The 15,084-nt window shown below is 38.0% G+C and overlaps 2 protein-coding genes across 2 annotated transcripts in view; one reads left to right on the forward strand and one right to left on the reverse strand.

Annotated features, from left to right (window-relative positions):
• LOC127444540 (interferon gamma receptor 1-like) lies at positions 1-13,386 on the forward strand. Its single transcript, XM_051703953.1, has 7 exons — positions 1-484; positions 8,845-8,974; positions 9,058-9,236; positions 9,343-9,488; positions 9,657-9,816; positions 9,910-10,040; positions 11,416-13,386. The coding sequence occupies exons 1-7, from the start codon at positions 427-429 to the stop codon at positions 11,779-11,781; spliced, it is 1,170 nt and encodes a 389-aa protein (XP_051559913.1). The 5' UTR covers positions 1-426; the 3' UTR covers positions 11,782-13,386.
• ltv1 (LTV1 ribosome biogenesis factor) overlaps positions 13,148-15,084 on the reverse strand; it is a 19,957-nt gene continuing 18,020 nt past the window's right edge. Inside the window, exon 11 of the mRNA XM_051703952.1 lies at positions 13,148-14,039. Within this exon, the coding sequence (XP_051559912.1) occupies positions 13,926-14,039 (114 nt within the window). The 3' untranslated portion in view covers positions 13,148-13,925. The remainder of the gene's footprint in view (positions 14,040-15,084) is intronic.

Here is a 15,084-nt window from a genome sequence, read left to right on the forward strand (position 1 = left end):
ATCCTTCATGAGGTGACAGTAAATTCCAGGATCTGATTATTTATGTGCGTCACACAGGATCTTAACGATTATCACTTTGAAATGAAACGCATGAAGGATCTTCTTTTGGATTCACGACATTAATGCATTTAAATGACTTTGATTCGAGTCTCAGCCAGTTGAAAGCTCCGGAGACGAGTTCCTGAAGTTACCTTTACCTGTAAACAGCTTCAGCAGCAGTCGTGTCGTGCCAGTGGGAGTGAAGGATTCAAGCGCGTCATTTCCCTGGAGAGCCTCACCCTCTGCTCCTGCACTCTGAAACCATACATGATCTTAAGGAAACATGACTTTGATTAAACTTGAAGAACAATAATATCGACGTGATTCATTCTATCTTAACTGGGGGATTATACTATGTGAATATTGGATTTAAATCACTTGGCAATAATGCGGATGCAGGTCTCTCTGATTACCTTGATCCTCATCTACACAGCCGCAACAGAGGGTGAGATACTGTTTCCGGTTTAATTTATATTATTTTAGATTTTCTTGCATTAAATGTAATTTTATTTCTAGCTATGGATACAACTATATATGTATATAATCTATTCATATTTTATTTATTTTCTTGAATTAAAGTTTTATTTTTATTTTATATACATACAGGTGCATCTCAATAAATCAGAATGTCGTGGAAAAGTTCATTTATTTCAGTAATTCAACTCAAATTGTGAAACTCGTGTATTAAATAAATTCAATGCACACAGACTGAAGTAGTTTAAGTCTTTGGTTCTTTTAATTGTGATGATTTTGGCTCACATTTAACAAAAACCCACCAATTCACTATCTCAAAAAATTAGAATACATCATAAGACCAATAAAAAAAACATTTTTAGTGAATTGTTGGCCTTCTGGAAAGTATGTTCATTTACTGTATATGTACTCAATACTTGGTAGGGGCTCCTTTTGCTTTAATTACTGCCTCAATTCGGCGTGGCATGGAGGTGATCAGTTTGTGGCACTGCTGAGGTGGTATGGAAGCCCAGGTTTCTTTGACAGTGGCCTTCAGCTCATCTGCATTTTTTGGTCTCTTGTTTCTCATTTTCCTCTTGACAATACCCCATAGATTCTCTATGGGGTTCAGGTCTGGTGAGTTTGCTGGCCAGTCAAGCACACCAACACCATGGTCATTTAACCAACTTTTGGTGCTTTTGCCAGTGTGGGCAGGTGTCAAATCCTGCTGGAAAATGAAATCAGCATCTTTAAAAAGCTGGTCAGCAGAAGGAAGCATGAAGTGCTCCAAAATGTCTTGGTAAACGGGTGCAGTGACTTTGGTTTTCAAAAAACACAATGGACCAACACCAGCAGATGACATTGCACCCCAAATCACCACAGACTGTGGAAACTTAACACTGGACCTCAAGCAACTTGGGCTATGAGCTTCTCCACCCTTCCTCCAGACTCTAGGACCTTGGTTTCCAAATGAAATACAAAACTTGCTCTCATCTGAAAAGAGGACTTTGGACCACTGGGCAACAGTCCAGTTCTTCTTCTCCTTAGCCCAGGTAAGACGCCTCTGATGTTGTCTGTGGTTCAGGAGTGGCTTAACAAGAGGAATACGACAACTGTAGCCAAATTCCTTGACACGTCTGTGTGTGGTGGCTCTTGATGCCTTGACCCCAGCCTCAGTCCATTCCTTGTGAAGTTCACCCAAATTCTTGAATCGATTTTGCTTGACAATTCTCATAAGGCTGCAGTTCTCTCGGTTGGTTGTGCATCTTTTTCTTCCACACTTTTTCCTTCCACTCAACTTTCTGTTAACATGCTTAGATACAGCACTCTGTGAACAGCCAGCTTCTTTGGCAATGAATGTTTGTGGCTTACCCTCCTTGTGAAGGGTGTCAATGATTGTTTTCTGGACAACTGTCAGATCAGCAGTCTTCCCCATGATTGTGTAGCCTAGTGAACCAAACTGAGAGACCATTTTGAAGGCTCAGGAAACCTTTGCAGGTGTTTTGAGTTGATTAGCTGATTGGCATGTCACCATATTCTAATTTTTTGAGATAGTGAATTGGTGGGTTTTTGTTAAATGTGAGCCAAAATCATCACAATTAAAAGAACCAAAGACTTAAACTACTTCAGTCTATGTGCATTGAATTTATTTAATACACGAGTTTCACAATTTGAGTTGAATTACTGAAATAAATGAACTTTTCCACGACATTCTAATTTATTGAGATGCACCTGTATATATATATATATATATATATATATATATTCACTGGGAGCCATAAGTTTGGAATAATGTACTGATTTTGATTTTGCTGTTTCAGAAGGAAATTGTTACTTTAATTCACCAAAGTGGCATTCAACTGATCACAAAGTATAGTCAGGACATTACTGATGTAAAAAACAACACCATCACTATTTGAAAAAAAGTCATTTTTGATCAAATCTAGACAGCAGCCATCACTCCAACACCTTATCCTTGAGTAATCATGCTAAATTGATCATTTGATACTAGAAAATCACTTGCCATTATATCAAACACAGTTGAAAGCTATTTGGTTCATTAAATGAAGCTTAACATTGTCTTTGTGTTTGTTTTTGAGTTGCCACAGTATTCAATAGACTGGCATGTCTTAATGTCAATATCAGGTCAAAAATGGCAAAAAAGAAACAGCTTTCTCTAGAAACTCATCAGTCAATCATTGTTTTGAGGAATGAAGGCTATACAATGCTTGAAACTGCCAAAAAACTGAAAAAAGAAATGTTTAGAGTGGGCAAAGAAACACAGACATTGGACAACAGATAATTGGAAAAGAGTGTTATGGATCTTAACACCATTGAGCTTTTGTGGGATCAGCTAGACTGTAAGGTGTGTGAGAAGTGCCCGACAAGACAGCCACATCTATGGCAAGTGCTACAGGAAGTGTGGGGTGAAATGTCACCTGAGTATCTGCACAAACTGACAGCTAGAATAACAAGGATCTGCAAAGCTGTCATTGCTGCACTTGGAGGATTTTTTGATGAGAACTCTTTGAAGTAATTTAAGAGTTTTGAACATTTTTTTCAAATTGTAATAGTAATTTTCACATTATTAATGTCCTGACTATACTATTGTGATCAGTTGAATGCCACTTTGATGAATAAAACTACCAATTTCTTTCCATAAGAGCAAAATCTGTACATTATTCTAAACTTTTGGATGCCAGTGTATATATATATATATATTGTTGCTATTATTGCTTATCTTGTTGATTTGTTTCACATACAAATATATCTTACGCATAGGGGAGGTTGGCTAGGTCAGTATCTGTATAGACGCGTACCTTAAAGTTTTGGTTACAAATAAATAAAAAGTAAATAAATATGCTTTTGAAAATGTTCCACTATTATTGCTCAGGGTGAAAGAAAATACAGTTATGGGCAACTGCTCACTAAACAATGACTGACTTACATTATATGGGGATAAAAAAACAGCCTTTTATATGTTCTTCAACCCAGTGTAAATGGTAAAATGATTATAAACCACAAAACAGTTCAGAAAACAGTTCAGTTACAGACAAACGATGATATTGTAATTTTAGTTTGGAGGATTTAATTAACTAAAATGATAATAATTTAAGAAAGTTTTGATCTAGGTGTTTGAAAGCAACATAGATAAGCATTGCTTGAGAAAACACATTTGTGTAATTTCTGAATCAAAACCTAACAGTTACTGAGATATAGCCCTTCTGACAACTTCCCCATGTGACAACAAGCTCCAGTCTTACCTAATTGATAAATGTGGAAATACTGCAAATAGAAACTTAATGTACTGTAACTGTAACTGTTGTTCAAAAATCTCGATTTTTAAAGGTCATTGCTCCTTTAACAGCATAGTTTTACCATTATAAGTAAAATAATATCACTTTTACGTGGGTTGGTGTGTTTTAAATGTCTGGAACGGGTGCCAGTTTTTATTGTGCTTACAGTTAAGTTTCAACCTGAATGCTGGAATCATTTGTCAAAACTCGCCATAGAAAGACAGAGACAGATAAAGCCCTCCCCTAACCGGCAGACCTTTCAAACATGTTTGAACATTTTACACATCCCTGTCTCTCCATAGTTTTAAATTGTTTCACTGAAAATCTCTGTAAACTACATGCAGTGCTTTCTGATACAATCCTGATTGTATTTTCCTGCTCACCACACATTAACTAAATCCATAAAGTGGAGTGAAGCTCAAGCATAATACAGCTGAATTATCTGGAATACTCTATCACTGTACATTAGGCCTAACAGCTTTCAAACATGAACAAGATCAAGTTGCGGAATTACTGGAAGTCTCATTTAGCACAATAACTGAGTGTTAGTATTTACGTTTATTTGTTTGGCAGAAGCTTTGAATACAGTTCATTCAAAAGCATTTATTGTCATGGCTGAACAGAAAAGGACTCTTCACAAAGTGAGTCTGGTTGTCTAAGGGGACCACATGGCACATGGACTTTATGTACCTGTTAGTAGGGGTGTAGCTGAAAAAAGACACTCGTTCATTCAAAGTGGGTGTCTGCATACTTTTTACCATTTTATTCATTATGTATGTGATGGGGGGATGGGGGGTTTCACAAAAAACATTGCAGCTATTGTGTGTGGAATCAATGCAAAAACGTTGTCTACAGTAGGTAGTCAACCAGAATGATCCTTTCTAACCCGTCGACCCCCGCTGTGATAAAAACACACAAGCCACATGTGTAACTCGTTCACAGCATCGCAAAAGGGACACTATTTGCACCATAGTTAAGTGTGAAGAAAGTGAGAGTTATTAAGATTAACATTGTTATTATAATCATTGAATTGTGTAGATCTAACAATGCAAAATTAAAGGCATCATTGAAGTTTTAGCTTAGTTAGCTCATGAATGTACCATTTGCATATAGAAGAAAATGCAAGAATGTAAGCCTTTTTCAATAAATGGAAACAGTTGCTTCATAGATATTGTTTAATCGTACAATCTTCCTGAAAATCAAAATGAAAATGCATTGTTAACATTCTTAATTTGATTTGTTAGCCCTAACTGAAAAAAACAAAAATGCATTTAATTTACGGCGTTAACCCGTGTTATAATTGACCCGGCTAGCTGGTAGTGGTAGACTAAGTGGTTTAATTGAAACCCCGCTCATAAGCGTATTGGAATGTATATGTGCTTATTTTGTTGCTATTATATGTGATAAAAGAGGATGGTGTGAAGTAGACAAAACTTTATAATAGTTCTTTAATGACACGTATAGACCAATAGGCTCGAGGTAGTGCTCTTGGCTCTGGTGCAACAGGTGGCTGGTTCGAAACTTGCTTTAACTTATCTCTTTGTCTGTTACAATTGGAAAAGTAAAATGCAACCAGCATGCAAACGATATGCCTTTACTGAATAAATACACATTTTATTGAGTTAATTTCAACATTCAAAACAAATATTACACATGCTATAGACTGTAACGGTTAAAGGACGGACAAGGAGCAGGCGGGAACCGGCTGAACAGTAAACAAAGTTTTAATGCAAAACTCAACATAAACAAACACAGACACACATGCAAAGCGGCCACATGCATCTCTCTCTCTCTCTCGAACTGGCGTCTCCAGCTCTCCTTTATCTCACTCTCCCGCTAATCAGCTGATTCAGCGCCGGCCGTGCATCATCACGGCTCTGCCACGTCTTCCTCCTCGTCATATAGACATATTACACTGATCAGCCACAACATTAAAGCCACTGACAGGTGAAGTGAATGACATTGATTATATCGTTACAGTGGCACCTGTCAAGGGGTGGGATATATTAGGCAGCAAGTGAACAGTCAGTTCTTGTATTTCATGTGTTGGAAACAGGAAAAATGGGCAAGCGTAAGGGCCAAATTGACATGGGCCAAATTGTGATGGCTAGACGTTAGGTCAGAGCATCTCCAAAACGGCAGGTCTTGTGGGGTGTTCCTGGTATGCAGTGGTTAGTACCCACCAAAAGTGGTCCAAGGAAGGACAACCGATGAACCGGCGACAGGGTCATGGACGCCCAAGGCTCTTTGATGCGCGTGGGGAGCGAAGGTTAGCCCGTCTGGTCTGATCCCACAGAAGAGCTACTGTAGCACAAATTGCTGAAAAATGTAATGCTGGCCATGATAGAAAGGTGTCAGAACACACAGTGCATCACAGCTTGATGCGTATGGGGCTGCGTAGCCACAGACCGGTCAGAGTGCCCATGCTGAGCCCTGTCCACCGCCGCAAGCACCTACAATGGATACATGAGCATCAGAACTGGACCATGGAGCAATGGAAGAAGGTGGCCTGTCCTGATGAATCATGTGATCAAAAGATCATGTGGACGGCCGGGTGCATGTGCATCGTTTACCTGGGGAAGAGATGGCAGCAGGATGCATTATGGGAAAAAGGCCTTTTTCTCCATAGGCAGCAGGATGTGTGCTTTCACTTCATTGAAAATCATTTAATTGCAGTTTTTTTCCAATGAAGCACTACACAACCCACAATCCTCAAGCATTATCCACCAATCAGAGAAGTCACTGTTAAGATGGAAATGGGAATAGTTGCAAAAGCAGCCGCAACGTATTTTTGTATCTATTTGAATATTTTGCAATAAACTTAAAATATATTGTTTCTATATTTATAATTAACAACTTTAAAGCAAGTTTTGCTTTATTCAATGATGTCATTTGCAATTCTGCATGAAATTGTAGTTCATTCCCGCATTCAAGGCATTAAGTCGTCTACACAGTCTTTTATGTTTGTCTTTTTGCCTGATTAAAAACAAAAATATTTTTTTTTTGCTTCAAATCAAGTTTGTAATCTTGTGATTCACATTGGGGCTGGTTGGTTTGGTTCATTGAATGGAACTCTTTTATGAAGGATTTTATGAAATCCCTATGGAAGAAATGAATAGTCGGAACACTTCTGGAACCAAGGCAGCTGAAAATATGTCCACTGTTGTGATTTCAACATGAGAGTTTTCAGATGTTGGCACAGCTTTAAGGAAGTTAAAGTAGCTCAGTGTCTGGTTTGTACTTTACCCTTCTTGTGAAACTAGCATTGAAGCCATAGTTCACGCAAAAATGACGACAGAATGAAAGATCCCTTTAAAACATACTGAGAAACCATTGTGTTATTTTTTTTTAATGAAATTTCTCATAAAAGTGTCATTGATTACAGTAAAGGGTGTATGTATGTTTGTATAGCTGTCACATGTCTTTACCATGTCTACAAGTTTTGATGGCACATTTGTGATGGTAATTGGTCAACAGTCAAACTGGGAAAACTGGTCCACCCAAAGGACTTTCTTTGTCACTGGCATGAGTTAGAGTAATAATGGAATAATGTGTGTGACAGATAAGATGACATCTGATAATGTGCTGCAAGTGCGAGTTTTCATCAAAAAATCCTCCACGTGCAGCAATGACAGCTTTGCATGTCCATGGCATTCTAGCTGTCAGTTTGTCCAGATACTCAGGTGGTTTCTTTTTTGCCATTTTTGACCTAATATTGATCTAAAGACATGCCAGTCGATTGCATACTGTGGCAACTCAAAAACAAACACAAAGACAATGTTAAGCTTCATTTAATGAAACAAATAGCTTTCAACTGTGTTTGATATAATGGCAAGTGATTTTCTAGTATCAAATGATCAATTTATCATGATTACTCAAGGATAAGGTGTTGGAGTGATGGCTGCTGTCTAGATTTGATCAAAAATGACTTTTTTCAAATAGTGATGGTGCTGTTTTTTACATCAGTAATGTCCTGACTGTACTTTGTGATCAGTTAAATGCCACTTTGGTGAATTAAAGTACCAATTTCCTTCCGAAACAGCAAAATCTGTACATTATTCCACACTGTTGGCGCCAGTGTGTGTGTGTGTGTGTGTGTGTGTGTGTGTGTGTGTATATAAGCAAATTTTAACATCCAGTTTTCATTACTTTAATGCATAATTGTAATAATTTACAAATGTACTTTACAATTTAAAAGTACTAGTATTTTTTATTTATTTTTGCCATTACAGTAAGCTACTGATAATTGGGAAGGGGACTTATATGTGTGCAAGCTAATTGTCATGAAAGTAATGTCACAATGCAAATTATTTTAATGGTCACTGATAGCACACGTACATCTCTGAGATGTCCGTTTTAGATCTTTTCATCTGGAAAGCATCACAATCTAATTAACATCTGCTAAACATCTTAAAAAGATCAGATTTACAAACAATCTAAATCATAAACGTCTCAAAGACATTTGATGAATGTCTTATTGACATCCGAGAGGAAACGTCTTATAGACGTATTGCAGTTGCGCAAACTACGTGAAAAATACGTCTTCCAGATGTAACACACACATCAATTAGACGTCTAGGTGATGTATGTGTCCTAAAAGTAGGATTCATTTTCTTTGTGCAATATATGGGGGTGAAATAAAAAACTTCTTAACACAACATGAGATTCACACATACAGGATAGTGTTTTATCGCTTTCTAAATGGTGATTACGAGAATTTGTTGCATTTAAAGGAATTTTCCAGGTTCACTACAAGATAAGCTCAATCGGCACTGTTTGTTTCATTATGTTGATTTCCACAAAAATTTAATTGAATCATCCTTCGTTTATTTAAAAATATTGGAAGTGCCTTACTGTAACCACTTTTTTATTTTTTATAAACAAGGGACCCGTTTAAATGATTTTTTATTGGCAATCAATCAACTTTATGCTACAAATGCTATCAATTTAGCTTAGCTTGTATTGAACCCATCTCCTGGTTCTGGAAATGCAGGTGAGAATTATTAATCAAACTGTAATTGTTAACTTATTTAATCTGTCTGTTGCTCTCGTTTAGCTCAAAGTCCCCTTCCTCCTCCCACCAATGTGTCTATCCAGTGTGACAACTATGGAGTTGAGGTACACTGGCAATATCCTCCTTTCAACAAAGATGTTTTATTCCAAGTGGTCATCAAGCCAGATATCTGGTAATTCTTTCTCAGATTAAAAAAAAAACTTCCAATGTTTACACCAACCAAATTGATTTATTTTTACTTATTTATCTGCACAGGATGAGGGTTGAAAATCATACTACCAGCAACCTCTCTTTAAACATATCCAGCATGCTGGGGAATCCGGAGTTCAATAGCTACTTTGTCACTGTGACGGCCACGTCAGGATTAAACAAGTCTAAGGAAGCGAAATCAGATCGATTCAGCTTCAATAAATATGCAACAAGCAAAATTACATGTAAGTCTACATTTTTTTTCTTTCTTTGTTTTTGAAGTAAATGTATCATTCTGTCATACCTAACCTTTGCTGTTTAAGCTAACTGGAGCTACTCCTGTGTGCTCAGGTCAACTGGACTTCCCTGAGGTTAAACTGTATCCCAATGACGGAAAACTTCACCTTCAGTTCAGCAATCCTCTGCACCTCTACAAAAACTCACCAGCTCTGCGCAATGTCACCGATAGTCTTCAATATGATGTTAAAACAGAAGAGGTAACACTCAGTTTTCCATCTAGAAACTAGCTAATGGTAAATCTGACTCTTCATGATGTCATACCAGGAAACCCAGAAAAGTGTCTTCTATAAACAATAGAATATTGTTAGTAGTTTTAATTGTTAGTATTGTTAATAGTCTCACATACAGATTTCTTTTCTGTACAGGAGGAAAATACATTCAGCTGTGGATTGGAGCTTAAAATATGTGAGACTTCCATTGAATTTGCAGAGGAGAGGAAGAAATACTGCGTCAATCTCACTGGACTGATCGGACAGAGAGAGCTCAGGCCCATCTCAGAGTGTTACGAAGGAGACATTAAAAGCTGTAAATATACTTTGCACCAACAGCTGTCTGCTCTTGAAGTTTTAAAGGAGCTTGATGTAATTTACTGTTTTTATTTTCCTTTTCTTCCTAAAGATCTGTTCCTGTTCTCAGTGCTGGGAGTTGTTTTAATGCTGTTGTTTATAGCTGGTTTATTATTGCTGCTAGCAAAGGAATTAAACAAGAAAATTACGATGAAAGCAGCTTCTGCTTTTCCCAAGTTCTTGGTAAGATACAATCTCATTGTCTTTAATGGTGCATGCAGTCATTTTTTTTTTCCCCCAATAGAAATTGATTGTAATTTTAAATATATGTATAACGCACATGAGATGAGGACTCCAGTCATATCAGTAACCTTATAAAAGTTGTTTTAATCTACATAGAGAGGTTCCCCTCATGGGGGCAGCCATGTTAGGATCACATGACCAGCCGAACGCTACTCGTTTAATCTCAGTAACCACCCTGTTATTTGACACTTTCACTCACTGAATAAAGTAATCATGGCTGACTGTGAACTGTGAATTTTTACATTGGCATCAGTAACTGAAAACTATTGCGTTTGAATGATGCTGCATCCAGGCCACTAGGTGTCAGTGCAAGTCTGACAAACAAAAAAGTTCTGAGTGCACTTTTAATAAAATGACTGAAATACGGACAACAATTAACCACCATCTTTATATTTACGTGGTTAAATACAAAGGTTGCTCAATCTTGCCAAAACAATGTAGCTGGCATAGGGGCACGAGGAAAGTCTAGGTGGTTGTCAAATGTCAGTGGAACATGTTGATAGTAAATGTGTGAAAATTGGAAACAGAGGGTTGAGTTTTCTTTAGCTAAAATTGGTAAGTGTTGTTGGGCGTATGGACATGTGTAAGTGCCATTTTCCATGTGTAATGTCCACGGGAGGCGCCAAAAGCGAGTAGTGAAGCAAGGATTTTTTTTTTTTAGCATTACAAGATGTAATACAGTGAGGAGGAATGCATATTTTGTAAACTGATCCCCCCAGCCCAAGCCCCAAACCTAAAAAAAAAGCAATCTCTGAATGGAGCTCGTCACTGATTATGCAGCCACGATTACTTCCTGTTTTCAAAGCGGGATCCAAACTCAGTTCCGGACTTCCAGTTGCGCCACAGGGGTAAACATGCTAGAGCCAATGCAAAAATGTCTACTGGGACACGCCGCTTGTCAGCGAGTCGGCATAATGTGGCCGATCTTAGAGTACCGGAACTCTCGGAAACATCACGCCGACTTCCCGTGTGATTATGTTGCAACTTGATGGGAACCAACTTCACACATCCACTAAAAATCACCTTGACACCAGTTTATTAAAAGCTCAGAAAAGTGATGCTAGTTTGAGAAAAGCTCCTGCAGCATTTGTTTGCAGATGCCACTTGTTTTGATATTTTTCTCATCTTGTGCACTGCCATTCAGAAATTTGATGTAACTTAAGTGTCCAAAATCTTTTTGAGGCAAGCTCTCTAAAAGAAAGAAGATTCATAAGCATTGATCTTTTTTTTTGTCACAATATTGTAGAATTGTTTACCTGTGGCATTCAAGCACTGGGATGGGTTACTGTAAGTTGTTTCTCTTCTGATTTGGTAGGTTAAACCAACACAAACAAACCTGTGCAAACCTCTGAAACTGGAGGCGGAGAATGTGGTCAGAGAAGTTCAGATTGTACCGCTCACTTACACTGGGGACCCTACAGAACATGCAGCATTATTAATAGAGATCTCCAATCAGGACCAGTCCTCAGATTGGCCCAACTCTTCTGTCAGCTCCGACCACAACTGCAAGAATGTGCGAGGCAGTGAGCTGGAAGATGTCTCCTCCAGTGGATTTAATGACCTTGTCAAACCCGAGTCAAAAATGGTGTCCACCAGTGACCTATCGGCAGGGTATGACTGTCCACATGTCACGAGACAAGAAATGAGTCCTGACGATATGGTAGAAGTTTACGGAATCTAGAAAACCACCTGGGCGCTGCAATAGATGCAGGAGACTGCTTTCAGAGGTCTACAAGAAAAGGAAAAGCACCTAAAAAGATGATACCCCCCCAGTACCTATTTCTGGAATGTTGTTTTGCTGGGAACTTGACTGGCCCAAGGCCAGCAGCCTGATGTGACTGTAGATTGTTAGTACAAACAAGTTTCCACATGACTTCATGAAATGGAATTTCCCAGATACTTCCATTCACAGCACAAAGGGACAATGATTTTTTTTTTAAGCATTTGTCATCATTACAAACATTTTTCAGAATTAAGCATTTCTTTTCCATTATATTTAAGCAGGTTTTTATATATGCTGTATATATTTCATCTTGTTGGCCAGAATGATGTCATAAGGCCTTTGAACAAAGTTTTACAACACCTTTTAACGGTGCTGCTCAGGTCATGCGAATCAAGCCACTGGATGTGTGCTGCGTTCACTTTTCGTCAGAACTGCTGTAATTACAAGATGAGCGGAAAGGTTTAACTCTGAGCTGTTGGTCATGGAAAATACTGAATAGCTACATGAATTCACCTCTAAATTCCATCGCAAAATGTTTAAGTTGCATCGGCTATCGAGAGCAACAGTGGCCGTCGTCTTGGTTCTGCAAGTATTTTTCCCCATTACATTTTTCCATAGGGATTTCATCAAATCATTCCTAAAAACAGTTCTAAGCCATTAAACAAACCAACCAGCTCTGATGTGATTCGCAGCATTACAAACTTTGATTTGAAGCAAAAAAGTATAAAAAATATATATATATGTAGTTTGAGAGATTTGACCGAGTCATTCACAGTGCGTCATGGGAGTGGGTGGTCGCTGCAGAGCTCTTTTGCCGGGCTTTGTTTGCCGCGATTCTCTGATTGGTGGATCTTTCTCTGCTGGATCATAAGTAATGTAATTCTTCACCAGGAATTCTGCTATCAGAAACCTGATTTCTATACAATGAAGTTGAAATAACATTGATTGATGGCTTCAACAGAAGCCCAACCAAGAAGCTCTAGCACCAATGGTCACCGGATGTAGAAAGGAAGTCCCGCCTTACAGGTAAAAGAGCCAATCCCCCTTTAAGATACAGATATCGCCTGTCAATCAACTCGCTAACAAGCATGTGCATTAGCTACACAAGCTGGGAAAATTGCGTGTTTTAGCGTAATATGGGGTAAAGAAGCACAATTTATGATTCCAATATTACAAGATTTTATTGCTGATTTGAAATATGTTCTTTGATCGCAATCTTGACCAACAGTTTTTGAGTTTGTGTCCCCCCCCCCCCAATCATTTAAGTTTGACAAACAAAACACGGCAATTCTGATGTGACGTGGACGCATCATCAGAGAATATCATAAGGCAGAAAGGGTCTTTTATTTCAGGTAAACTACATGATGCATTTTGCATTCCATAATCAAGAGGATGCAATGAATTCAGGAGCTTCTTTGCGACAAAGACAGCCTGTCTAGATTATAGACAGCTGATAGGGTACAATCATAGTTTCTGTTGTTATACTGGTTGAGTACGAGTGGTGAAAAATGGTGAATGGGATTTCTGTTCAGTGTTGTTGTTTTGTTTTTTGTTTTTTGTTTTTTTTATTAAAAATGGCCTTGGGATTCTATGCTAAAATAATACTTGTAGTTTTTCATATGTAAAAATTGGTGGCACATTAAAAAACATTTTCAAAATGGATAAAGGTTTAATTTACATTTTAAAGAGCACATTTGCCTTCCAAAGCGGCAGTAAGGAACAAACTCCATATAAAAGGAAATTATATATTCACCCCTATATGGATAAACAGCCAAACTTCATTAAGAAAATGATTTTGTAATATTCTGTTCATAGTGAAGTATCCATGCAAGAGTTGATCTTAGAATAACAATGGTCTCAAAAAGAGCACCTTGCACATTGTTCTTAAACTGTATTATGTCTGTGTACAAGAAACATCCAGGTAAGTTGGGTCCAACTTTCATCAGTGGTACCAGAATGATGTCATGATATGCCTCATCAGTACACTTGCACATAATGTCTCTTTAAAAAAAAAAAAAAACAACAAAAAAAAAATGCCTCCTCAGTGAGATCCTGGACTCTCATTTGAAATTCAGAACAGTCTCTTGATGGTCTTTAAGGTCTTATGAGAGCTTCAGACCTTGAACATTTGCTCTTAAACTAACCATCTGTTTCTCTTGCATCTGTTTCTCCTGCTGGAACGCCAGTTTGTTTGCTTTCTTCTCTGTTCTTCTCTCCTGCACGATCACAGATTAAAAAAAAAAAGTTAAAATTCAGTTTCAACTGCGAGTGAACTCAATCTACTACAGAATTGTTTGGCTAAACTGTTTAACGCTTGCCTATCACAAAACATCTGAGAAATGTTCTGGCTAAAGCATACAAGTATCAGGGTGTTGGAAACGATAATCTACTTTTAACTGATGATGCACATATTGATTGATAACATCTGACAGAAGGTAATGTAGAAATAACAGCACTCAGTTCATACTTTCTGATTGGCTTACAAGCAGATAAGCACGTAATTATGGGATAACTACATTAGATTAATATCCTGTATAAGTAAAAGGAACTACTGCCACCTTGAGATTGTAAACACTAGATAAATGATCAATATGGACAAACACATGTTGCTGTATGTAGGGATGGGAATCGTAAGGAATTAAACCACTTAACAGTTCCATTGAAGTCATCATGAATTCAAAATTGACAATTTTATTTTCTTATTGGATGTTGCTGTTTTTATTAACCTGCTGGCTTGAATTGTTACACTTCGAAGGAGGAATATTGGAGTATTCACGTATGTGTTGTGAGGACAAGTGGCTGGAGTTTATTTATATATTTTTTTATATTTTCTTTGGCACAAGGCTCCTGCCTCATCGTAAGCAAAGACCGCAATGTGCTGTGTGCGTTTGTGGGCTGGTTATGTAGTAATGTTGACAGTTCAATCATCATTCGGTTCTCAAAACTTTGGAAAAGCTAGCCGGTATTGAGAAGTTTCCCCGATAAGTGGCTCTTGCATGTTTAGCGTGGTGGAAAGGGGTGTGTGTGTGTGTGTGTGTGGCTGCCAACTAAAGCATATTGGCTATTTTTAAAAATGGGATGAGTCGTTCGACATGTCCCGCCCCTAGTAGGAAATAAGTCAAAACAGCAAAACGAACAGTGCTCATCAGGCAAGTCAGTGCAACTTTACTGATCTGTTTGCGCGGATCTTTGTGCTGTAAATTCAAAAGAACCGGCAAATAAGAGTCATTCGTCCGAGAATCGTACTTCACTGTTCACGCT

This window comes from Myxocyprinus asiaticus, chromosome 8 (assembly GCF_019703515.2).
Source record: "Myxocyprinus asiaticus isolate MX2 ecotype Aquarium Trade chromosome 8, UBuf_Myxa_2, whole genome shotgun sequence".
Classification (NCBI taxonomy): Eukaryota; Metazoa; Chordata; class Actinopteri; order Cypriniformes; family Catostomidae; genus Myxocyprinus; species Myxocyprinus asiaticus.